This window comes from Gossypium raimondii, chromosome 4 (genome assembly GCF_025698545.1).
Source record: "Gossypium raimondii isolate GPD5lz chromosome 4, ASM2569854v1, whole genome shotgun sequence".
NCBI lineage: Eukaryota > Viridiplantae > Streptophyta > Magnoliopsida > Malvales > Malvaceae > Gossypium > Gossypium raimondii.
Window position 1 is genome coordinate 37,752,292 of NC_068568.1, and position 26,250 is coordinate 37,778,541.

A 26,250-nucleotide genomic window follows, 5' to 3' on the forward strand; every position below is an offset into this window, starting at 1 on the left:
AATTCCAAATTGCGTCCAGAATTGTTGCCGCACTTGATAGCTATCCGGATAAGAACTAAAATTGTTTAAGCTATCCAATCTGGTATAACCAACCTATACGTACAAGGACAGAATAATTCTGAAGAAAGGACACATGTATTATTGGAGGAGGACATAAAAGGTTGACGTGAAAAGAAAAGGAAAGAGCTTTTCTTGATTATCATCTTCTTCATCCTACCTTAAAGCTTGCAGCTATTGCAGCTTAAGCCTCTCTCGAGTGAGCCAACGTGAAAAATTGATGTAAAAAAGCTTTTAATAAGGAGACCTAAGTGCGAGATGAAAGGAAATAGAGAGATTCAGTCGAGTTGTCTAGGAATAATATTCTCCACTCGATTCTTTCTTATTTATTTCTAAATGCTGGTGATTATTCTTTTTTTCTGTTTGTATGGAAGTACACATGAATTCTTGGTTGAACGTTATCTTATTCAATCTTGCTTATAATATTTAACCTTGGGGTTTGAATGTTTCTTAACACGGACGTGTTATTGCAGTCACTGACACTGGAAAGTGCAGTGACAATTCGAGCCAACAAGCATTACAATAGAATTTGAGTGAGGATTAGAGGAATCTAGTCCACTTGTTCTTAATAGTGCCATGTTGCCATCATCAGAAGGTGATTTTAATGTGCATGTTTAAGTCTCAAATTAAATAGAGGAGTGATGTTGGGTAAGATATACATTGAATTTCATTGCCTTGACAATCAACTATCCTTTTATACCTTGTGAGCACTTAGTATTCTGCTGAAGATTCATGTTGGGGAACTCAGTTTATCATTATCATATTTTATTTTATTGTTTTCAAGTTATTGCATCGACAACTATCCTCACAATTCATCTTATTTATATCTAATTATTGCATCAAAATTAATAGACAAAAGAAACCCAACCCTGTGGGATCGATATCTAACAGACTCACATCTGTCTACTATACTTGCATCGACAGTGTGCGCTTGCACATTATTGTTGTGATGTTAAACAATTGATCATTACTCCAGGAAAGGTTAGGGTGGTTTCACCAAGATGGGTTATAAAAATTGGATTGTAGACCTTGGCTTCCTCGGTTCTAGTTTTGATTACCTATGTAATACATAGATTCTAGGTTTGATGGACATTCTTCAAATAAATGTCCTTCCGCACAATAAACATAGGCTATATTTTCAAATTGATTGGGTAGTTGTACTGCAAAACTATTAAACCCATTAGTGGTAAATATTTTAAGCATCAATGATATTAAGGATACTTGGGATGCAAGTGAAGTGAGAGCGTCCACTTCAAGAACTCCAGCAACTCGTCTTCCTGACGCTGCTCGATTGGTTTGCCATTGATAATTGTTGCTAGCAATCCTCTCAATGATGTTATAAGCCTCGCTATAAGACTTAAAAAGGAGAGCACCATTAGCAGAAACATCCACTACCATTCTCATGTGAGCATTGAGGCCATTATAAAATGTCTCAAGTCGGATGCAATACGGGATTCCATGATGAGGGCACTTCTGTAATAATTCTTCGTACCTTTCCCATGTCTTATACAAGGACTCGTCATCCATTTTTGGAAAGTAGTGATCTCGTTCCTCAACTTAGCATTCTTACTAGGCAGGAAATACTTCATGAGGAATCTTTCTACTAACTCTTACCATGTGGTAATGAAATGCGGTGGCAATGAGTTCAACCAGACTCGAGCTCTGTCCCTTAACGAATATAGGAACAGCTTTAATCGTAGTACATCTTCGGGTACTACGGCTAACTTAAAAGAATCGTTCACCTCCATAAACAACCTTAAGTGAAAGTGGGGATCTTCGGCAAGCATTCTAATGAATTGGCCTACTGTTTGAAGCATTTCAAACATAATCGGCTTCAGCTCGAACTGTTGTACCTTGATTTCAGGTCTCCTAATACCCGGATTAAGATCATGAAACACTGGCACGACATACTGTCTTAGAGCTTTATCCCTATCATTAGCAGTAAGGATAGGATATTGAGTAGGGTTTGCTCTAATTACTTGATTTAGATATTCATAGTTCATCTCTTTGGTCCTTCTCTAAACTGCTTATCTTCTTCATTATCAAAAAGTTCTTTCAATTTCTGGATCTACGGGGAGTAAATCGATGATTCAATCAATACTCATAAACACTTGAAACAAACACAGAAAAATTAATGAAGTTAAAATTGAATAGAAAAATAAACCAAAATGAAAAATTCACAAAATCACAAATAATGACTTTTAAATAGTCCCTGGCAACGGCTTCAAAAACTTAGAAAGATGGAAATGTGCAAGTGTACACAATCGTTATCAAGTAATAAACTGACAAGTAAATGTCGAGTTATGGTACCCACAAGGACTGTGTAAGAAAATATTTATGAAATGTAATTAAAAACACTTTGGTGAAGGAAAATTTTTTTTTGAAAGAAAACGGTTTAATAAAACTAGATTTTAACTAAGAAAATCAACTAAGAAAATTAAAAGGTAAAAATTCCAAAGCACGATTTCGAAAAATAAGTTTAATCAATATGACATAATTGTATTAGATCAATCACATTTCTTAACTTAATATTACTAAAACAATATTCATGTTGTTACGAATAAATTCACGGTAGCTTGGTAATTTGTTAAATATAGCACATATAGACTTACTAAATTAACTAATCTCTTGAACATATTACTATGCCAATTCAAACAATCAATCAATTTAATTAAGAAAGTAAAAGATTAAGTGAGGTAACAATATATTCCTACATTGAAACAGTTTAATCACAATAATCTTGCAAGTTATGAAAGGCTAATGTACTGTTTAATATCGTCACTAATTTAACCCTCAACTACCTTAGAAGATTAAACAAGTTACGATTAAGTATTGTGTCAATTAATTACAATTTCAACACAATTAATAATTAATTCATTAGTTACCTTACAATTATAATGCAAGTATAACATAATAATGATTTTACTTAATCAAACAATTTACCAAGACCTATAACAACACAAACATAATTTTAATAACTTATATAGACGAAATACAATCAACCTAACACGAATTAAATTTAAGCCATGTTAATTAAATTATTAATAACAACATAAAAAATATTCATAGACATGTTCATATCAATAACAACAATAAAAGTTAAAGAATAGGAAACTAGAATCAAATCTGGTGTTTCTCCGAAGTCTGACTAGTTTGCTCCACTCCTCTTTCTCTGCTCGTTCTTGCTGAACCAAGGCTTCTACAAGCATTTGAATGTTGCTACCCAAGGTGGTTGAAGGGATCTTTCCCAAGAAGGAAATCGGTAAGGAAGGGACAAGAAAGAAAAATGGGAAAGAATAAGAGAAAGTTAATGAAAGAGAGAGAGATATGGGGAATGAGAGGTGTGTTAAAATGAATAGGTGAATGGAGGTATTTATAGGTGGTATTGGCTACTAAAAATAGCAAAAAATCAGCAGCCATATGCCCCCTTTTGGCCGGCCACACATGTGGCACGTTTGAATGTTTCAAACTTGCTAAATTTAGCTTGGGTGAATCTTTAAGAGCACAAAAAGTGGAGGGGTTTGAATGAAATTTCAAGAAAACTTCAAGGGCTGATTTGCAAGTCAAACAATCAGCTAATTTAAGCTGAGTGGGTCAGCATGTTGGACGGTTTTGGGTAGCCCATTTGCTCGGTTGGATTAGTCTTTTGGTTTAGCACAACTGAGCCTCCTTTTATAATATAATTAATAATAATTTTTTTAACCCAAAATAAATTGGATATAATTAAAATTAATTATATTATGAATTAATATTCATGATTTGGTTTGTCTTAGGCTGAAAATTTAATTCACCTCGATGCTTCAAAAATCACTTCACGGTTTTGTGCTTCTAGTAGTGTTTGTTGAGCCAATTTTCACTCTTTGTGGAATCTGTCAAAAACACATTAAAATTTATGGAAATTTATTATAAAATTAATTAAAATTAAATATGTTAATAATATAAGTGAAATTTAATTATTTTATAATCATTATATTTTTCGACAAGAATTACTACTAAAATGCATAAATTTGAGTTAAAGAGGGCATGAAAAAGTCTATATATTTTCGTGTTTCCAGTAAGTGATATGTGTTTGATTTTGAATATTTTGGCCTTGTGATCTTGAAATCGTTTGATATAGTTGGCATGCCATAGGATTGTGAGTACTCACCTATATGTATAGTGAGTTTGGGAGTTGAGGCCCTGGGACATGTTGGAGGGATAAAGGAATGTGAGCTAAGCTCTATTCAACGGGACATGTGAGGGGAAATAAGGAGTGTTAGCTTTATGCTTCACTTTTGGGACATGTTTGACTCTATGAGTCTATGTTTGATGTGTTGGAGATTCGCGTATCCGATGAGTGATGATAGAACTCACTTTTATGTTTCATAACTCAAGTGCCAAATTATCTTAAAATGTATATATGTGTAATGTGATGTATGTCTAAATGAGTATGTGACCATTGTGCAACTTATCTATAAAGATGTTTTGAATATTGTGATATATGCTTGAACATTAGGCGATTATATGTGTAGTACGATATATGCTTTTAAGTGAATATGTTACCATGTAAAAGAACTAGTAATAATGCATGAGTAAGTATAATATGACACTGGATTTGGAACTGTTGAGGTTATACTATATGGTTTTTTCGTTGATGTTTGATGAATTGTTTACATTGTGGTTATTCTGAGCATTCTCTAAGCTTGTTAAGCTCACACACTCCTTTTAAACCCTTGCAGATCAATAATGTGACGGTGTGAGCGGTGTGGTTTCGAGAGGTGATCCAAGCAAGTCTATTTATTATTTCATAGGTGTTCTATATTTATTTACATTTTGGGAAATGAGGCAATGTGGTAGACTTGTTACAACCATGTTAACCCCTAGATATTTTGTTGGTTTTTGGCTCGATTTATAAGGATTACATGTTATTGTTATGCTTGGGTTCATGAACATGTGGATGGATTGATGATACTTGCTCAAACACTATTTTGTGATACTGAACTATTAATTAGGTCGTTGAATGATTATTTATTGAAGTAATTGATGCATGATGTTTAGGAACTAAATTGGAAAGGATTAATTACTTATGTATGTTGCATTTTTGAGGTCTGGACCAGAGGTATCGATAATCAAGTTTTAAAATCGATATCTCTGTGTTTTGAAACATGCAGGGAGTTAGAATAGAGATTTGGTATCGATACCTTTGCTCTAGTATTGATACTCGAGGTTAAAATATCGATATGTCACAACAAGTACCGATAATTTTTTGAGAATTTGGGTTTTTAATCGATAAATAGAATGTAAATTTGGTATCATTTTTCTAGGTTGTATCGATACAACTAAGAGAAAATATCGATACCCTAGTGTTAGTATCGATACCTACGGGCATGTTTTAAGAATTTTGCTAAATGGACCTTATGCATGTTTAAAATTATTTATAAGACTAATTATTGTAAATTTAGCATGTAGCAATAGTAACTATCTTGAATGATTGACTTAAAAATTATACAATCAATAAATTGATGGATGTTTTGTTTACAATGAGCTTTCTACTTGATGTATGTGACATGAGACAGTGGTGTGACATCCCGTATTCGGGCTTGGAAACCAGGCTGGGTATAGGATGTTAAAGAGTAACTATAATGTCCTTTTATTTTACTATAATCGTGTCACACCCCAAAATAGGGCCTAAGAGTTTTAAGGGTATTTTAGAAATTTTAGCCTTCAAGTGTTCAGAATTCTATGACATGGCATATCAATAATGTTTTCAATTATGGTTTTTAGAAAATTAAATCAATTCCTAAAAATGAGTTTTAAATAGCTTTAATTTTGAAAATAGGACTGATTTGCAAAATAGTCAAAATTAAGAGTTTTTATGAAGGAATTGGACCAAATGTCCAAAATCAACCTAAAACCCCTTTTTCCAAATAGTTTTCACGTCAACTTCTCCCCACCATATTGGTGTCGTCCCTTTGTTTTCCCTTTACCCTCCCAATCAATTTTTACTTCTAATTCATAATCCTCTTTGATTTCTATCACCCTTGAACCTTAAAACCTCCATTTAAACCAAGAAAATCACCCAAAAACTTCATCATCTACATCATCTTCTCCAAAGATGGGCTTTTTCGGATTTGCGTCAAAGTTCATTTTCTTCCATCGAAGGTGACCATTCGACTTTCTATGAGTTTTAAATGATATCTAGTCCCTTAAACTAAATTTTTAGCCATTGAAACGCATGTTTTAAATAAAAGCCAAAAATCGAGTCTTTAATGGTGAATTTTGGGTTTGTGGATAAAAAGTGTTTTCAAAGTGTTTTTTAATTAGTTTTAACATGATTAGGAGGTTTCTAAACTTACTTTAAAGTTTCGTTAAAGATTTCTAAGGATTTAATGATTTTTCATAAAAATGGCTATAAAGATGTTGAAAATTTTGATTCCGTGAATTGAGTAGTTTTGAGTAGTTTAAAGGTTGAGAATCAGTCGTAGGTGAATACTTAGATGAATGGAATTCGTTTTAGGCAAAAAGATTAAGTATAGACCGAGATATTTGAGTTTCAAGTTTGGTAGTCGAAATTTCAATTTCTTGAGGAATATAGCTTAGGCTTGTGTTTTTGGTTGGTTTAAGTGAGCCTTTGGCTGAATATTGATTGTATATATTGTGTGGTTAATATGTGTGAAGCATCAGAACTGTTGGAACCTTCTTCGAGCAAGGCGAAAGGCAAGAAAAAGCTAATTTAAGCTTTCGACATTTCGACAAAAGCGTAATCGATGAGTGTTTAGAATTGCTACTTGTAGACATGATTCTTAGTGTTTATTGGGAGCTTAGGAATAGCCTAAACCTCTATCCTAAGTTCCGAGTGTAAGCTTTCTATTTTCCTTGTTTTATTTTGGCAAATTATGCGAATATGTGAATAATTATGAATTAATTATTATGATGCAATATTGTGAATCGTATTGTGTTGTGGGTATATTAAATATGCTGAATGACAGTAATGATGTTGTGTTATTGATATAAAGATATTAAATATTGTGTTGCATTGTGGAATATGATGCTAATGTAACAGGTTTTTGTATGTGATAAACTAATGTTAATGCACTCATATGTTGACGAATATATGATAGTTCAATGAGCGTTATTGTGGTACTTTAAGTGCAATTAATTATGAATTTGATAAGCATGCATTGTATACAAGTTTGTGATGTGAATTGATGAATATGAACAGAGATGGTGTGCATCAAATCAATATTTAAAAAATTTGTAATTATGATGTGGATATTTTGTCTTTGTGACCTTATGAGACCATTAGATATAGTTGGCATGTCATAAGATTGTGAGTACTCACTTATATGTGTTATGTGATTTGAGCGTTAAGGCCCTGGGACATGTTGGAGAGATAAGAGAATGTGAGCTAAGCTTCATTCAACAGGACATGTTTGTTGTGTTGGAGAGTGCTAGCTTTATGTTTCACTTTTTTGATATGTTCGACTTTATGAGTCAATTGGTGTGTTGGAGATTCGTGTATTCGATGAGTGATGATAGAGCTCATTTTATGTTTCATATCCTCACGTGCCAATTTATCGTTTAAATATGATCTTATATTGTATGATAATACGATAAGAGACAAATGCTTTTAATTGTGAATAATATGTTAAATAAATTTATTTAAGTTACATGAAAATATTAGTATGATCTTATAGTAAATTGCATATGTAATTGTGGATTGGTTTGTTTTCATATAACTTGTGAATGTCTGTGAATATATAAGTTAAACTTTTGAGTTATTAAAGCATGTATATGTTGTTTTAGTCTTGACGAATTATTGTTAAATGAATTAATAAAGCACGAACATGTAATTCTAACTTGAATGAAATATGTTTGTGAATGTGTTGTACTATGCTCTTGATTGACCATTGATATTGTGTGTACATTGTCGTTACTCTGAGCATTCACTAAGCTTGTTAAGCTTACCCACTCCCTTCTTACACTTTGTAGATTAGTTATGTGTCGGTGTGAGCGGTGTGGTTTAGAGAGGTGATCCAAGCAAGTCCATTTTCGTTATTTGTAGGTGTTTATTATTTGGTTATGCTTGGGAATAAGGCAATGTGGTAGTCTTTGTGCTAGTATTGGATAAGATATTTTGAGTTGTCTCCATGATTTAATTTCTCTTAGGATTTTGAGATTTGCTTCGTAATATGTTAACTATTGCTTGGATTTGCTTTTGATGTTTGAAACTATTATTATGGATGTTTTGGTGTTTATTTGATGATGATATGATAGCATGTTGAACTGGTACAAGTTGGAATGACTTATATGCTTAAAAATATTGTATTTTTTGAGTCTGGAGCAAGGTATTGGTATTCGTGTTTTAAAAATGATACCTCTATATTTTCAAACGTGCAGGAAAACAAAATAGAGATTCGGTATCGATACCTTATCTTAAGTATCGATACTCAGGGAAGAAATATCGATACTTGGGCGGGGGTACCAATAATTTTTGAAGTTTGGGTTTTTAAATGAAAAATAGTAAACAACTTTGGTACCAGTTTCCAAACGCTTGAGCAATATATCGATACCATGTCTTTAGTATCGATACCTACGTTGATGTTTTGAGATTTTGCTAAAACGGACCATATGTATGTTTAATTATTATTTTAAGGCTATTTGATGTATGTTAGCATGTAACGACGATAACTAAAGCTTAAGATAGACTCTAAACCTGTACGAATGTTAAAATCGAAAACATTTTGTTGAGAATGAGCTTTTACTTGTTGTATTTGACATCAGACTGTGGTGTGACATCTCGTATTCGAGCTTGGCGACTAGGCCGGATATAGGGTGTTACAAATCGATATCTCCAATTCATGGTCTTCAAATGAATCACATCAAGCAATTATAGTTACTTATCATCTGACAAGCAAACAATTAACCTTTCATAAATTTTCTCAGACGATAAATTGTTTGCTTGTCAAATGATGAGTGACTATAATAGCATTTTCTTCAGCAGGATACTCTCAATAATTTTTTTCCCTTTAATTACAATACCACCACCCAAAAAGCTTCCATATATATATAGACTACTAGGGTGCTGGCCATCAATGTCTTAGCACCCAAAAAAACATTATCAGATAAAAGGGGTGTCGGACATTAATGTCCCAGCACCCAAAAAACATTTTATCAAATAAAGGGATGTCAACCATCAGTATCCCAACACCCAAAAAATATTTTTTTTAATCAGATAAAGGGGGCGTCGGCCATCAGTGTGCAGCACCCCAAATTTTTTTAAAATCTAATAAAAGGGGTGTCGACTATCAGTGTCCCAGCACCCTAAAAAAATTTCTATCAGATAAAGGAGTGTCAACCATCAGTGTCCCAGCACCCTAATTTTTTAAAAAATACTAGTATATATACCAGTATGATGTGATTTGAAAAAATACATTGGTGTCGGCCATCTGGTGTCCAAAACCAAAAATTAATTTTTTAATCCCTGACACAATGATGGTGTTAGAAATTAAGTGGGTGTCGGCCATCTAGTATCCATCACCCCTAGCCATTGTTCATTTTAGATCATTTAGGTGATTGTTTTTGAACCAGGGTCATTTATGTAAATAATGAATTTTTTGGGGTCATTTTTGTAAAATAGCCAGTATTATTCATTAAGAAGAAAGATGGGTCAATGTAAAGCCCGTTTTTAGTGAAATCGAAAAAGTGGTTTCGGGACCACAAATATGAAGTCAAAAAATTTATTTTAAGAAATTTACTGTTTGTATGCTCATTTGATAATAATGACTAAATCGCATAAAGTGCAAAAGTTGTGTTCTATTAGCTAAAGGTGTTAAATAGCTATATAACTTTAAAGTGGAGGTCCTTATATGGTAATTAGACCATTAAAGGTGATAATGGAAATTATGAAATTTTTAAAGTTAGGTAAGGTTAAAATGGTAATTAGGTAATAAATGAATAAAATAAAATAAAACAAAAGGATCATCTTTTTCATTCAAACACCAACTGAAATTTACAACAAAGAAACACCATTTTAGGAGCTTCAACATTCGACCAAGCTCATCCTTGCATGTAAGTGCATTTTTGTCTCGTTTTTAATATTTTTTATGTTTCCGGGATCGTTGTAGCTTAACCTAGCTAGCCCGGGGACTAATTTGTAGAATGGTTGAAGGTTTAGGGTTTTACCATTGATGAATATGTTAGGGTTTTGAATTTTAATGGAATAAAATGAATCTTTTTTGTTAGTTAAATAACTTTTGTTAAATGATTTTTGATGAAATTGTCAATTAGGGGTTAAATTGAGAAATGTGAAAATTGTATGTTAAATGTGTGAAATTGTGAAATGCATGGGCTGCTATGAGCATATAGGATATTCGTCTAGGGTTGGGTGTGGTGAAATTGCATGAATTTCATTTTTACGAGCCTAGGGACTAAATTGTAATGAAGTTAAAAGTATAAGGGCAAAATAGTAATTTTTCCAAAAAATGAATTTTGGATTGAATTGATTAGAATAACGATTAAAGTAGTTAAATTTGATTATATAGATCAAGAAAAACAATGTACAGAATTAGATTGGGGGAAAGATAAAGTATTAGATTGAACGATTGTTTTCCGTCATACGTGTTCGAGGTAAGTTTGTGTAATTAAATTGCGTATTTATATGATTTAATTGAAATATATGTATGTGAATGGTTTAATTATTATGTATAATCATTGAACGCATAACCAACAATATAAGAAGAATACCGAGCCCCGTTTGAACTTTAGGAATTCGTAGGATACAAATGACATGTCATTAGGGTTACCGATTTCAGCTCTTATGAGCTTACCGATACTCAGATCGTATGAGCTTATCGTTATTCAGCTCGGAGGAGCTTACCGTTTATCGCTCGTATGAGCATACATATACAAGAATTAACGGATTACAATTCAGTACACCTCGTGTGTACCACCCGCGTATCTAACGATATTCTAAATGGTTCTACGGGCATAGTGTTATTACGAGACTATACAAGTTCGATGCGAACTAGTACAGGTATTTACATGGAAATAGTTTATATATGATATACGGATACACGGTATAGATGTTACATGTACATGGAATTTAATAATTGATGAATTCATACATGATTCTCGGTTTTTATATGAATACATGACAAACTTGGTTAATGATTATGTGGTAGGCTTTGGCCAAATTGAATTGTGTTATGCTTTGATTTACTTACCTAAATTGTAGTTAAATGGTAAGTTTAATTCTTTATTATACGAAGTTACTAAGTTTAATTGCTTACTCTGTTTATTTTTCCGTGTTTAATAGTGTTTCAGAAGCTCGTTTGGATTGGAATTCGTCGAGGATCTCATCACACTATCAAACTTTATTTTGGTACTTTGACTTTATATTTTGGGTTAAATGGCATGTATAGGTCTTTTTGGATAGAAGCCTATATGTTTTGTTGTGTATTTAGCCATTTGATTTGGCTTGATTTGGTATATTTTGTTATGTAAATATGTAAATGGCTTTATTGTATATGATGTATGGTTGTCATGTGAATTCCTTATTTGTGAATTGGTATTTTGGGTACCAAATGATTGAGATTGATAAGTGGTATGCATGATAAGTTTAGGCACAATGATGCATATATGTGTTTGACCATTTAGGTAGATTTTGGAGGCACAATTGACAAGTTTTTAAATGGTTAATTGAGATTCCTACTAGTATCATACTTGTATGTGTTGATATTACATGTTATAAACTTGATATTGGTTGGTTTTGAATGTCTATTTATGCCATGGTTATATGCATATTTATGTGTGTAGGTTGGTACCAATTTGGGTAAGAAATATGGCTTAGAAAATGGCCTATTTTTGTCCACACGGGCAGAGACACGAGTGTGTGTCTCAGCCATGTGTGATACACGGCCAGGTGGCACGGTCGTGTGTCCCCTGTAACTTCTATATAAAACAAGTCAGTAGCTTCACATGGCCTAGCACACAGGCGTGTGGCTTGGCCGTGTGGCACAAGTCAGTATACCCTCCAGTTTTCACACGGCCTAGCATATGGGCGTGTGTCTTGGCCATGTTGCACAAGTCAGTATACCCTCCAGTTTTCACACGGCCTAACACACGGGCGTGTGAGGCCATTTCGAATGGTACACGGCCTGACACACGGGCGTGTGGTCTGGCCGTGTGACCTAAGTCAATATGCTCACTAGCTTGGACACGGGCTAGGACACGGACAATGACATGGGCATGTGACCCTATTTCAAAAGTTCACACAGCCTGAGACATAAGCGTGTGTGTCTCTTGTACCTTTGAAAATTTTTCATGTGTTCTTAAAAATTCCTTGAGTACTCGGTTTAGTCCCAAACCCTTTTTAATGTTTATTTTGTGTCTCGAAGGCTCGTATTAGGGACTATATGAATATATTTGAATAGTTATTGATTTAAAAGTGAAATGTACATGAGATGTTTGTTTAATTGTGTTATAAGTTCGATAATGCTCCGTAACCCTATTTCAGTGTCAGATACGGATTAAAGTAGTTACAATCAATGTAGATCTTCATAAATTATTGATAGTTGAATAAGCAAAATTCAAGAATCGATATCTTTTGTCACGTATCGACGATCTGTTCGATCATCTGAAAGGTGCATCCTCTAAGATTGATTTGTTCGATCAGTTGAAATATGCATCACTATTTCTTGTGATGCCATTCGGGATGAGTAATGCTCCTGTGGTGTTCATGGATCTCATGAACCACATTTTCCAGCCTTATTTGGATCAGTTTATGGTAGTGTAAATTGATGATATCCTGATATACTCGAAGTCAGAGGCTGGTCATGATAAGCATTTGAGAATTGTATTACAAGTTTTACGTGAGAAGAAAATTTATAGGAAGCTCAGTAAATGCGAGTTTTGGCTATCTAAAGTGGTAATTTTGGGGCACGTTATTCCAGAAAAATGAATTCAAGATGATCCTAAAAAGATTGAAGCTGTCCTCTAGTGGAAAGCACCAAAAAATGTATCAGATATTTGAAGCTTCCTTGGTTTGTTCGGATATTACAGGAGGTTCACGGATGGGTTTTCCAAAATAGCTTTGCCAATGACGAAGCTCCTGCAAAAGAATGTGTCATTTGTATAGCACAATCAGAGTCAAGAAAGTTTTGAGAAGCTTAAGGCAATGTTGATAGCGCCGATCTTGACCCTACCTGAATCGAGGAAGAATTTGTGGTATCCAATGATGCTTCGTTGAATGGTTTGGGCTATGTTCTGGTATAGGACGGTAAAGTGATTGTGTATGTATCCGGCAGTTGAAATTGCATGAATGCAATTACCCAACACACGAGTTAGAGCCGATCATTGTAGTGTTTGCTTTAAAGATCTTGAGGAACTACTTTTATAGTGAAAAGTATCATATCTATACACATCACAAAATTCTCAAATACCTTCTATCCTAAAAGGAGTTGAATTTGAGGTAGTGTCGTTGGGTCGAATTGTTGAAATATTATGATTGTATAATCGATTACCATCTAGGAAAAGAAAATATTGTAGTTGATGCTCTGAGTAGAAAGGAAGCATTTAAATTGCCAGCAATGTTTGCTTGTCTCGGTATTTGTGATGGCAACTTGTTAGTTAAATTCAGGATTAAGCCTGTGTTGTTTGAATAGATAAAAAGTGAATAATAAGTGAGAAAATTTTAAGTGATACACTTATAAGTTTCAAAATAAAGGAACCTATGTAGTTATCAGTGGAAGATGTGCATAATATGGAATTGTAATTAAAAGAATGTGTGACAGAAGTAAAGGGTCGACAAAGAAAATGCAATATGAAATAATAACGAACTATAGTTGAGTCTTATTAAAGAAAGAATTAGTGAATAGACCTAACTCTTTATTAATATATGGCACATGGATCTTAAGTTCATTTTTTTATAAAAGAGTCAACACAAGTGTATTTGTCATACCTGGTTTTCCAATGGTGTTAGAAATTGTAATTCTGAAATGTCATTTCCGTAAACCGTTTTTGTAAATATTAATATTTAATATTTATGAGTGTAGTATAGAAATATATTAAAATTTGGTCTAGTAATTTTGTTTAATTGATAATTAAGGTACAAGTGTAATGATCCTAAAGTTGGTAGTTTTGGAAATTGAGATATTGGGACCTCGTTACCTTAAACCGAGCCCATGAATATTTTATTAAATATTTATAGAGTTATTGTGTAAGTGGGTTAGATTTTGGATAAGTAATTTTCCCGATTTAGTTATTAATTAAGGTACAAGGACTAAGGGTGAGTTTGGATGGGCAGTGCGTTTACCTGCGGTTAGTGTAAAAACAGCAGTGGCAATGAGATTAGATACTGTAGCGATACTGTAGCGTGAGAGAAAAAGTAAGCTAAACGCACCGCACCGCACCCAACCGCCCAATCAAACCCATTCTAAATCATAAAAGTTGATTTCTATTGATTTTATTTGATAATAGAGTTAATTAACATTTAACCAAAGGCCTAAAATGACAAATTACCATTTCCCTATGTTAATGTACGGTAGAAACATGGAATTAGGTGGGAATAAAATTAAAATTTTATATAATTATAATAAAGAAATGAATAAAACAAAAAAAAAATGGTGTCATCTTCCACTTTCATTTTCGTCTCCATTGTTTGGAAAGAAAGGGGGAATGAGGTTTTATTTTTTTTCTTCTTCCTTATTTGACCTGCTGGAAAATCGATTGGAAGAAGGCTTGGTGTCGCATGCATGGAGGGTAAAATCTTGGTTTGAGCTAGTTAGAATCAATTTCTCAAGCCATTCGGTAATCCTCTTAAGTTCCTTCTTGATTATAGTTGTTCTTGTGTTGTTTTTGGATAGGAAAAGAAAATTCTTTGAAGGGTAAAAACGGTGGTGAAGCTTGACAAAAAAAAAGAAAAGAAAAAACCAAAAGCTTGGATGAAGGAAGATTTAGTTGTTTAAATGCATGGAATGTAAATACATGGAAATATTAAATGATTAGCATAAACCTTGCTGTTAATTTTGTTGTAAATGTTTCTCTATTGTAATATGAAGTTAATTTTGATAGCTAAAGGAGTAGGAGGGGGTTGTAACAAGAAGAAGGAAAAGAACAATAGAAGCTAGGAGCAGTTTGGAAAAATTCTGGGGAACTCGTTAGACTTCAATTTTTTTTCTCATGTTTATAAATTGTGGAAATTAATAGGTTACTTCCGGAGTGGAAGCATCTTGAGTTGTACCGTAGCTCAATTAGTTGTTTGTTTATCTAAGTTTCGTTGTTGTTCGAATCAGGAACATATTACATGTGTTTTTACCGATTAATACTAGGTATATTGCCTGAATTTATGCTGACCGAACATGACGTATTAAGTATGTTTTATTTCCAAATTAATTGTTGTAAATGGAGGCGTTTAAATGCTATAAATAGTTTATTAAAGGCTATAAATTTGAAGTGTTTAATTGTTGTAAATGGAGGTGTTCAAATCTTGTAAATTGAAGTGTTTAGGTGTTGCAATTTGAGGTGTTTAAATGTTGGAAATTGAAGTGTTTTCTTTAAATTTTTATGTCTTATTAATTGCTAAACTAATATGAAAATTGGGTTGGAAATAGTGTTTTGAGCTATATTATTATCTCAATTGTTAAATGTGTCCTATAATTAATTTATGGCTTACCCAAAATGATAGTATTTGGCTAGAAAATTTTCTATTTAAAATGTTGTTTGAATGGTGTACATGTTGTCCATTTTTAGGTTGAATAATGAGGTTGATTTAATATTTAGCAATATTGTTTAAAGGGTGTTACATGCTGTCCATTCTTTGTGTTAATGGTTGAAGTTGATCCAATGTTTAGCTATGTTGCTTAAAGGGTGTGACATGTTGCTCATTCTCGTGTTAAAAAATAGAGATTCAAATCATCCTTAACAATGTTGATTTATGCTTTCGCGTTGAAATAGGAGATTTATTTAATGAGTATTAACGTTGTTGTCTATTTTGCGTTGAAAAATGATGTTGATTAGCTATGTTATTCAAATGGAAATCACAAAGCTATCATGAATTCCATAAAAAGGTTGTCTAAATGTGTTGGCATTTATGTTGTTGTATTTAGTGAAGTTGTTCAAACGTGTTGATTTCATTGTCCAATTGTCGTATTGTTATGCTGCCATATTGTGTTAATTAGGCTATCCAGGTGGAGCTAATAAAATGGTCTGAATGTGATGTTAGTAAGTTGATTTTATGTCTTGTAATGTTGAAGATTTGTTGATATCCAAAGCATAACCTGAAGTTGTACAAAACTGAACATTTGAAATAGGTTTCAACCGAATTGAATGCTAGAAATTCAGCATATGTATTCTCTTGTGTTAAATGAAGGAAAATATTAACTTGTTGCTTGGAAGTGCGTAGCTAGGAAACTACCAAATTAATACGTTAAATTGTTGATTGAATTTTATGCTTGGCTGCCGTCTGAATTGCTATCTTAACGATTATTACGAGTTGAGGTGCTTGGTTGAATAAGAATAGTTTGGGCTTCTTTTTGCTCTATATAAGCCTTAAAAGGGGAAATGCATCCATAATCATAAAGCCCACTACTCTTACTCATCGTTCGTTCTGTTTGAATTCCGTTAAAACAAAACAAAAAAAGGCAGCGACTGCAGCACTCTGAACGAATCAAAGCACCAAATAAATCTACGTTTTCAATTCTGAATTATAACAAACATTCTTTCATTCTTTTTGTAATTTCTCTCCCATCCAAACAAAAGCAAAGACGAGGAAATGCCGATATCCGTGCTGTTGAGTGAACGAAAATATTCATTCCTTTGCCTTGCATCAATCCTCCTCATCTCCTTTGCATTCCTCCTTTTAACCTACACCTCTTACCCTTTCTTTTTCGCTTTCCCTCTCCCCTCCGACATCCACGTTTCCGTATCTTCACCTCCCCCTCCTTCACGATCCTCATCCCTTCAATTCCCGACGGAACCGGAGCTCGAAACCCAGCCAGCTGACCACCTCGACTTAAACGTCAGTTTGAATATAAGGTGGAGGGCCTGTAGATTAGGATCCGTGACAGTGGATTATATTCCCTGTTTGGATAATTCCAAAGCGATTAAGCAATTGAAATCCAAGAAACACTTGGAACACAGGGAAAGGCATTGTCCGAAGCCGCCTCCAAGGTGTTTGGTGCCTTTGCCTAAAAGTTATAAGGTTCCGGTTCAATGGCCTCAGAGCAGGGACATGGTGAGCTTGAGCTTGCTTGATACTACTACTTTTTATTTTTGGTAAGATTTTGTTTTTTTTTCCTGGATCTGTTTAATTGGTTGTTATTATTAGATTTTCAATCACTGACTCTAAATCATTTTAAAAGTCTGATATTAGGTTTAATCATTCCTAAAATTTGAATTCCGAGTGATTTATTAAACTGAAAAACGAAAATTCTATGATGTCATATCATGTTGTAATATGTTAATAAAGTTATAGATAAAAGATACGTGACTTTCTTTCTAGAAAAATAAAAGTTAAACACGTTCTTTTATGGGAATTTATTTATTTAATAAATATCAGCTCTTGAATGGTTGATTTATTTGTGCAAGTTTCCAAGAGCTAAATGACATGTAAAGTTGGGTTTTTATGATATTAATCTTAATTTTTTTTCCTTTTTCTGAAAATTTGAGTGAATTTAAGCTTGCTTTTACTCACTAAATATATTGGTGATACGACTTTTCTTACTCGTCCACAGATTTGGTATAGCAACGTTCCTCATCCTAAGCTTGTAGAATACAAGAAGGAACAGAATTGGGTGCGTAAATCCGATGATTATTTTGTTTTCCCTGGAGGTGGTACTCAATTTAAGAATGGGGTTACTGCCTATATCGATTTCATTACAGAGGTATCAACTCTAGTTTTCCTATCCTTTTGCATATTAACACTTCACTACTCATTTGTTCATCTGTTTTGGTCTGAACTTGATTGAAGACTGCAACTCCATAAATACCTTCTTATGAGTTTCTTTTTTTGTTTTTCTGTAGACAGTACCGGCCATTAAATGGGGAGAGCACATTAGGGTTGTTTTAGATGTTGGGTGTGGTGTTGCCAGCTTTGGTGGTTATTTGCTGGACAGAGATGTGGTTACCATGTCATTTGCCCCCAAGGATGAACATGAAGCTCAGATACAGTTTGCTTTAGAGAGGGGAATTCCAGCTACACTTTCTGTCATCGGTTCAAAAAAGTTGACATTTCCAGACGATGCATATGACTTGATACACTGTGCACGATGCAGAGTTCATTGGGAAGAGGATGGTACCATGTTATTATGCTTAGTTTCGTTGTTACAGTTTTCCTTTTTCTATCATATGATGTAATTGTTGAGACTTAAATGCAAAATGCAGGTGGGAAACCATTATTGGAGCTGAACAGGATTCTGAGGCCTGGGGGATTCTTTGTATGGTCTGCTACACCAGTTTATCGAAACGATGAGAGAGATCGTTATGTTTGGAAGTGTGAGGATACAACTCCCTGGTCTCTGCATGGGGGGAAGTCCAAAATTATTTGCGTTTCCCCTCTTGTTTGTTTTCGCCATTTTGTTAGTGGAATCTGAATGTGCGATGTTGTTCTGGTATTCTGTATATATTACAGCTATGGTGGCTTTGACACAATCAATCTGCTGGAAGGTTGTGGCTAAACGTGACAATTTTGATTCAACTGAAATTGGGCTTGTAATATATCAAAAGCCTTCCTCATATTCCTGTTATGCACACGACAGAACAAAACGTCCACCATTATGTGATCGGAAAACTAAGAAGGAAGTCTCATGGTAATCTTTTATGATCTAGTATATAACATTATTACATTGGTTACACTCGAAAGGCATGCTTCATCATGTTCACAGCTCTGTGTGCCACTTGTTATGTGTAGGCAGAGTGTTCTGTCCTAAAATAATGTTGGCATAAAAGGTGCTACCCTCTATTTATGTTGAAATTGCTTCTTGAGATTTCTAATTCACAATGACAGGTACAAGCCTCTTAGGCATTGTACTTCCAGACTTCCAGTTGATAGCAACGGTAATTTGCTTGGCTGGCCCTCACCATGGCCCCACAGGCTTAGGAATAAGCCTCAAAGCCTTCCAGCTGAACCGGATGCTGAAGCTATATTCAATGAGGACACCAAACATTGGGCTGCACTTGTATCTGATGTCTACTTTGATGCTCTAGCTATAAACTGGGCTAGTATAAGAAATGTGATGGATATGAATGCTGGTTATGGAGGGTAAGAAATAGAACAATGTTTTTACAGGTTTCTATCATAAAGAAATCTTACAACACTATAGGCATTGTGGTTTTACAGGTTTGCGGCGGCACTTAATGAGCTTCCTCTCTGGGTGATGAACGTTGTACCAATTGATGCACAAGATACCTTGTCCATTATTTTCGAAAGGGGCTTGATCGGAATCTATCATGACTGGTGCGAATCATTGAGTACATACCCTCGAACATATGATCTGCTGCATTCCAGTTTTCTCTTCAAAAACCGTAAAGAGAGGTATATAAGTAATGATCTATTGCTCTGATGTACTTGAAAAAGAGTGAATAATGTAGAATGGTGATGCGAGATTTTGGACCTGTCTGTCAGATGTAACATTATAGATGTAGCTGTGGAAATGGATCGCATACTGAGACCTGGTGGATATCTGTTACTTCAAGACACCATGGAAACCATTCAGAAGCTGAATCCAGTACTGCGATCACTACAGTGGTCGACAAGCCTTTATGAAGGCCAATTTCTTGTTGGGAAGAAGGGGTTTTGGCGTCCCAAAAACTAAATGCAAGGAACACGGACCAAGGTACTTCAACTTCAACTCCCACTTTATTCTTCGATTTGCAAGGAAGAAGGATTAGACTTTTGACATTTACCTTCTTTATTTTTTTTTTATAATATTTGGTGTAAATCGTATAGAAAAGGTCATCCAATAGAGGGATTTGGACATTTTGTTCTACATCTTTAAAGGAATAAAAAAATATCTACATATTGTTTTTTTTTTTAATATGAATATGGTTGTGCTGCCTCCCTCACAATTTATTTGTTTTTACTTGATATAAAATTCCTCAAGCTCATCTTATCTTTTTTTTGTTTTTTTAAATACTGATACAATGGTTTAGAATTGATTGGCACAATTTTATTATTTAAAAGCAATTTCTATTTCTTTGTCTGATATAAATTTCTCTTTTCTAAAAGATATTAAAAATATATTTGATAAGGACGACCCATTTTGTCCAAGATCACATGCAAGCTTAAGTGGGAACAAAGTGTCAGACAACAACAAATATCGTCCCTAAACAAAGATCACATGCAAGCTAAACAATTCTCAGTCGACACTTCCCTTAATTTCAACTGCTATATCTCTGTTCCTTCACCGCCAATTTACAGCTTGGTTAGTTATTCGCAATAACACATATAAACTTCATCTGCAATGGAAAATTTGGTTGAAATTTCAGAGTCAGAAGTACGCATAAACTTCATTCTCAACACCAAATGCCGTTGTAACCTTGTTTTAAGATCCCTTTGCCCTTCTTCCCCAGTTGCTTTCAAAGTCCAAACTTCTTCACCTCATAAATTCCTGGTTAATCCCCCAAGTGGACTCGTTCCCCCTTCTTCCCATATTGCCCTCCAAATCATCCTTAAACCTCAAGACCGCATCCCCCCCACTTTTCCTCGCTCTCATTCCGATCGTTTCCTCATCAGAACTGCCCCTTTCGACCTCGACTCTTATGGCTCAAATCAGTACGGCTCGGTCAGTTCTTGGCTCTCAACTCGACCCACTCAGGACATCAAGCTCAAGGTCGCCTTTGTTGGGCCGTTTCTTCTCCAACATGCTGTTAGCCGCGGGGACTTTGAGGCAGTGAAGAACATTATCAAGCGGCAGAAATCGGTTTTGTATGATTTATCTACGAAAGAAGCTGAGTCACTCCTCCGAGTCGCGACTCAGTTGGATAACAATTCGGAGAACATGGTGAATTTGCTGCTCGAAGCGGGTTTAAGGATAGGCTCGCGTGAGGATCAAGAAGAAGATGCAAATAACAGCAATGTGGGATTTTATCAGGTGGACCCACGGTGGGAATCGAAAGGATGGAATGAGTTACACGTGGCAGTAGCACTCGATCGGACGGCAGACCTTGAGACGTTGTTAAGGAGGGGGAGACGGGAGACGTTGGATCGGAGAGACAAAGAAGGCAGAACGCCGTTGCTTTTGGCGGCGACTAAGGGAAATATCGAGTGTGCTAAGATGTTGTTAGAATCGGGTGCGGAGAAGAATGCAAAGAGCAATGATGGGAGGACTGCACTTCACAGAGCTGTAGCTAATGGGAACCGTAGGATGATTGAAATGTTGATACAATTGGATGCGGACCCCACAATTTGCGACGATCGTGGCCGTTCAGCTCTTGATAACGCTCGTGATAAGGGACATGTAAGTAGTTTTGGTTTTTAAAATTTGGCAGGGAATTCCATTTCTCGATCAAAAACTTGGGAATATAAAAAATATAGTTTCATTTGTAATTAACACCTTTGAAAATAATTAATTTTGCATTTATGATTCTATATCGAAATTGTTATATTTTTAGCATTAACAAAACATTTTTATAAAATATACTAATAATCAAGTATCTTAACGTCTGGGCACCTTGAAAATTCAATGGAAGCTTTTTAGTGGAAAAGTGAGTTGTTATTGATGATGGCAGGATGAGATGGTGGAGATTATGGAACGTGGAAAGGAAGTGTTGATGGCGGCAAGATGTGGAGACAAGAGGCGGCTGCAATCCCTTTTACAAAATGGTGGTTCCATGAATTTCCAAGACCAATACGGCTTGACACCGCTGCATGTGGCGGCCATAAAAGGCCACAAGGATGTGGTGTTGGTGCTTGTAGAAATGGGATTGGACTTGGAACGCCAGGACAATGAGGGCCACACCGCTTTGCATATGGCCGTGGAAGGTGGGGATGTAGAGGTGGTTGAAGCATTGATTGATAATGGAGCCAATGCAAATGCCAAGACCAAAACAGGGGTCTCTCCTCTATACATGGCTAAAATTATGGGTTATGATCATATCTCACAGCTTCTTCTCAACAGAGGAACTTGCTCTTCTCCCTCTTCTGGTTAGGAGGTATTTACCCGAGAAAAATACTTGAATTCAATAACAGCAAACATAGAGATAGAGATAGTTGTGCAGTTTAATTTAGCAATAGAAGTACTTATTCCCAATGGGTTTTTGAAAAAGCTCACAGAAACGGAAACAGAGACTCCAGGGGCTACGACTCACCTTATGTTTCTTCTTCAGGTTCTATCCAGTGCAACTAAAACTAAGCTATGTAGTGATTTACTTTTTAAACAATATCCATTAATAATCAAATTAGTAAATATTTTAGTGTATTCGGACAAAATTCCTAACAACCGCTTTAACTATATCATCAATATGTTTAGCAATAAATTTAGTATTTTTAAGCTACTAAATTTAATGTTAAATATAATATTTTCTTATTGCATTTATTATTTAGTTGGCCTAAAAATCAGGGTGTTCACCAACTTGGGATCAAGTTGCGTTAATCGTATTGTTGTTAAGGCTTTATGTTCTTCTTGTATTTCATCAAAATATACCTTACGTTTATTTTTTTTTAAAGATACTGTGACACCAATGAGTGTAAAGTTCAGTGAGTTTGTATACATCTTTCCAGGCAAACAAATCTAGTATCATATTAAATTTTATTATTGCAAATATCACATATAAGTCAATAATCTTCAAGCGATCGACAATATGTTCATTGGCCTTTCAGAATTTTAAATTATGTTGAGTACAAATAATTTAATCTTTTCACGGTTCAATAATCACAAAAATAATAATTAATTTCACAAAATCTTAGAAGTATTTTTATAAAAATTACAAATTTAAAAAGCAATTGAGATGGAAATTTTATTGATTTTGAGAAAGAAGAAAAGAGAAATAGGTGGGTATTTATAGACTTGTCAATTTCCTTGTACTAAATAGGTTGGATGGGTAAATAAATTGACCATTTTATCAAGAAAGGCTCGTTTCCTATTTTATTTACGGAAATGGGCCACTTTATTTATTATTTACCGGAATGAGCCAAAAATATTAAAACGTGTCCACGTAGGAGCATTTTAAAGGGAAATTCCAGCAAAACGCGTCCCTGAGGGAGTGCTTTGCCCATGTCGGTAAAAAATGCACTAACATGGACGCGCTTTGCTGACATGGAAAAAGTGCTCCCTCAGGGACGCATTTTAGCCCGTGTTTTTCTAGGGTTAGGGCTATTTGCATGTTTAGTGCCTAGGGTTTATGAGTTTAGGGTTTTGGTGGTTTAGGGTTAGGGTTTTGTTAAAATAATTTAAGAATTTATTTGTTTAGGGTTTAAGGATTTTAAAAAATAAATCAAGGTTTAGAATTTTTTTTAAAGAAATTAATTAATTTAGGTTTTAAGGTTTCTAAGTAAATTAATTAAATTAGGGTTTAGAGTTTTTAAGAAAATTAATTAAATTAAGGTTTAGGATTTTTTGAAAATAATTGTGTTTAGGTTTTAGGGTTTTTGTAAAAGGGTTTAGGGTTGAGTCTTGAAAAAATTATATTGACAAGAAGGATTTTGTTTTTTCTCCTACAATAGTTTCTGAAAAATTAATTTTGAGAAGACGATTCTGAAAAAATAGTGACAAAAACGTTTCAAGCAGGATGCACTGTCAGCAAAAGTACTGAAAAAAGCTCCTACGTGGACATTCTTTTTTCTATAGTAATTTCTGAAAAATAATTTTTAGAAGACAGTTCTGAAAAAATAATCTTAAAAACGCTTCAAGCAGTATGCACTGTCAGCAAAAGTATTGAAAAAAGCTCCCACGTGGACGCTCTTTTTTTATAGTAGTTTCTGAAAAAATAAATTTGAGAAGACGATTCTGAAAAAATAGTGTCAAAAACGCTTCAAGCAGGATGCACTGTCAACAAAACTACTGAAAAAAGCTCCTACGTGGACGCTCTTTTTCTACAGTAGTTCCTGAAAAAATAATTTTGAGAAGACGGTTCCGAAAAAATAGTGTCAAAAACGCTTCAAGCAGGATGCACTGTCAGTAAAATTACTGAAAAAAGCTCCAACGTGGACGCTCTTTTTCTACAGTAGTTCGTGCTTGGCCTTAGGCTATAAATGAGCCAAATTTCGTTCTCATGTTGCATAATTTACAGTAAGAAAAATTAGAGAGACTAAGCAAAATAGAAATTGAAGATGAGTGAACGTATTAGTATTGTTATTTACTATGATGGTGAGGTCCGTGACACCAAGAACGACATTTTTTTTATCGGAGAACACAGTGCGACTGGTTTTCAACTAGAACATAGATTTGACAGAACTTCGTAAAAAAATTAGGCGCAAAATCTACGGAATGACGCCAATGAGAGTTTCGTCTATTAAGTATCAATTTTGTGCTTCGATTGATCCCGTGACATATGACTCATTTGATATCAAAGGTGGTCGTAGCTTGGAGGCGATGGTACAGACTTATCTAGCTAGTAGATCACCCTATCTTGAGTTATATGTACAATTTTCATCGCCAAATGAAGCATTTGCGACTTCAACATCTACTGCTATTCGAGAGGAATACACGACCCCTGCCCAACACTCCGTTAGTGAGAGGAAGAACATGGAAGCGCCTGTGTTTGGTGGCAGTATAGAATACACAACCCCTACACGACACTCGGTTAATGGATGGGACATGCACCTCGGTGGGTCGATGTTCAATGCTGGAAATACGTACTGGGGAATAACATCAACTTCTAGTGGTTGGTAATCCACATCTAATTGGGGACGTTATGAAACGTCCACAAGAAGGGATGATGTACTCCCTATGATGTTCACTAGCAAGGGGACCTCATACGTTGCAGATGATGGTGGGTTGGATGATAAATCCGATATGAATCTACCTCGAGAGCTCGGCCCCGATGGTGCAGAAGTTGCATTATTTTCTGAACTGGAACCTGTTCCAACCGAACTTGAAGACGGTGGAAGGGGTTCAGATGAAGAAGAAGAAGATCCACGATTGATGGCGTACTCGCCTCCAGCCAGAATGTCAATTTATTGGAAGATGATGCGTTGGAGTTTCCAGATTTACCACATAGAAGGCTTGACCGTACAAGTTCGTCGTTGGATTCGGGTGAATTGGAAGTTGGTAAGGAGTTTTCTAGTAAAGATAGTTTTCTTGGTGCATTGAAACAATATAGCATCATGAATAGGGTTAACTACCACATGATTAAATCTAAATTCGAGAAGTTCGAGACCAAGTGTGCAGTGCAAGACGATATATGCTCATGGAAAATCATGGCTTTGCTTACGAAAAAGACAAGGTTGTGAGAGATAAAGAAGTACAAAGGTCCACATATGTGTGTTGTCGGTACAGTATCACTGGGTGTTTAGGGTTTTTGAATAGTACTGTTATTACTCGATGTTGCATTATTTAACGTACTTCGTTGACAGGTGTTTCATAAGATCATCCTAAGATGGATTCAGATATGATAGCTGGCTTAATACTACCGATGGTGAAGGTGGATTCCAGAACTTCTGTGTCAGTCTTAATTGCCAATATTCGTAGCCAATTGAGGTATACGCTGTAACAGCCCATTTTTCAGTGCTGTCAAAAATAGTAATTTTGAGGCCACCAAATCCGATAAATAAGTTCGTAAATATTATTATTTAATATTTACGAGTCAAATGTGATTTTAAAAAGATTTTTTATTTGATAATTTATGTTATTTAAGCGATTTTTAAGTTCGAGTGGTAAAACCCTAAGGTCAAGTGGTAAGACCCTGAGGTCAAGTGGTTTTAGAAAATGAGGTATCAAAACTTCGTTTCTATAAAATGAGCCGTAAATATTTATAATATTTACGGAGTGTCATTAAGGTGGTATTAAAGTTTCGTTGAAAAATTTTAACGTTTCAATAGTTAATTAATTAAAAATGACTAAATCGTAAAAGAAATAAAATTGGATCACTATTTAATTTGAGTGATTAAATGGATTAAGTATTAAATAAGGGAGGTTTTATATTGCAATTATACCAATTATATTATTATTGGTCTGTTGTGGCTAAGTAAATGCTTGAAATTTGGTTAGTTTTTAAAGGGTAAATTAGTAAATTAGAAAATTGTAACATAAATTAAAAGAAAACAAATATGGTTATCTT

The 26,250-nt window shown here is 34.6% G+C and overlaps 2 protein-coding genes, 1 long non-coding RNA gene and 1 other non-coding gene across 5 annotated transcripts; 3 read left to right on the top strand and 1 right to left on the bottom strand.

The window, feature by feature from the left end:
• Positions 1-1,510: 1,510 nt before the first annotated feature.
• Positions 1,511-1,616, top strand: LOC128040829 (small nucleolar RNA R71). The gene has a single exon (XR_008195635.1). It is a non-coding gene; the product is annotated as a small nucleolar RNA R71 (small nucleolar RNA).
• A 13,044-nt stretch (positions 1,617-14,660) lies between these two features.
• LOC105780102 (probable methyltransferase PMT23) lies at positions 14,661-19,847 on the top strand. Of its 2 annotated transcripts, XM_012604224.2 has the most exons (9): positions 14,661-14,796; positions 14,901-17,269; positions 17,769-17,918; positions 18,058-18,328; positions 18,418-18,528; positions 18,665-18,842; positions 19,040-19,294; positions 19,373-19,567; positions 19,658-19,847. In XM_012604224.2, exons 2-9 carry the CDS (start codon positions 16,808-16,810, stop codon positions 19,845-19,847), a joined length of 1,812 nt encoding a protein of 603 aa, XP_012459678.1. In that variant the 5' UTR covers positions 14,661-14,796; positions 14,901-16,807. The 2 variants fall into 2 exon arrangements, with proteins under 2 accessions (XP_012459678.1, XP_012459677.1); XM_012604223.2 differs by having other exon boundaries at positions 14,669-17,269.
• On the bottom strand, positions 18,825-19,791 carry LOC128040571 (uncharacterized). Its single transcript, XR_008195299.1, has 2 exons — positions 19,647-19,791; positions 18,825-19,546 (listed from the first exon to the last, which is right to left on the bottom strand). It is a non-coding gene; the product is annotated as an uncharacterized LOC128040571 (long non-coding RNA).
• A 635-nt stretch (positions 19,848-20,482) lies between the features above and the next one.
• Positions 20,483-22,451, top strand: LOC105780103 (protein VAPYRIN). Its single transcript, XM_012604228.2, has 2 exons — positions 20,483-21,491; positions 21,763-22,451. The coding sequence occupies exons 1-2, from the start codon at positions 20,496-20,498 to the stop codon at positions 22,180-22,182; spliced, it is 1,416 nt and encodes a 471-aa protein (XP_012459682.1). The 5' UTR covers positions 20,483-20,495; the 3' UTR covers positions 22,183-22,451.
• The last annotated feature ends 3,799 nt before the right edge of the window (positions 22,452-26,250 follow it).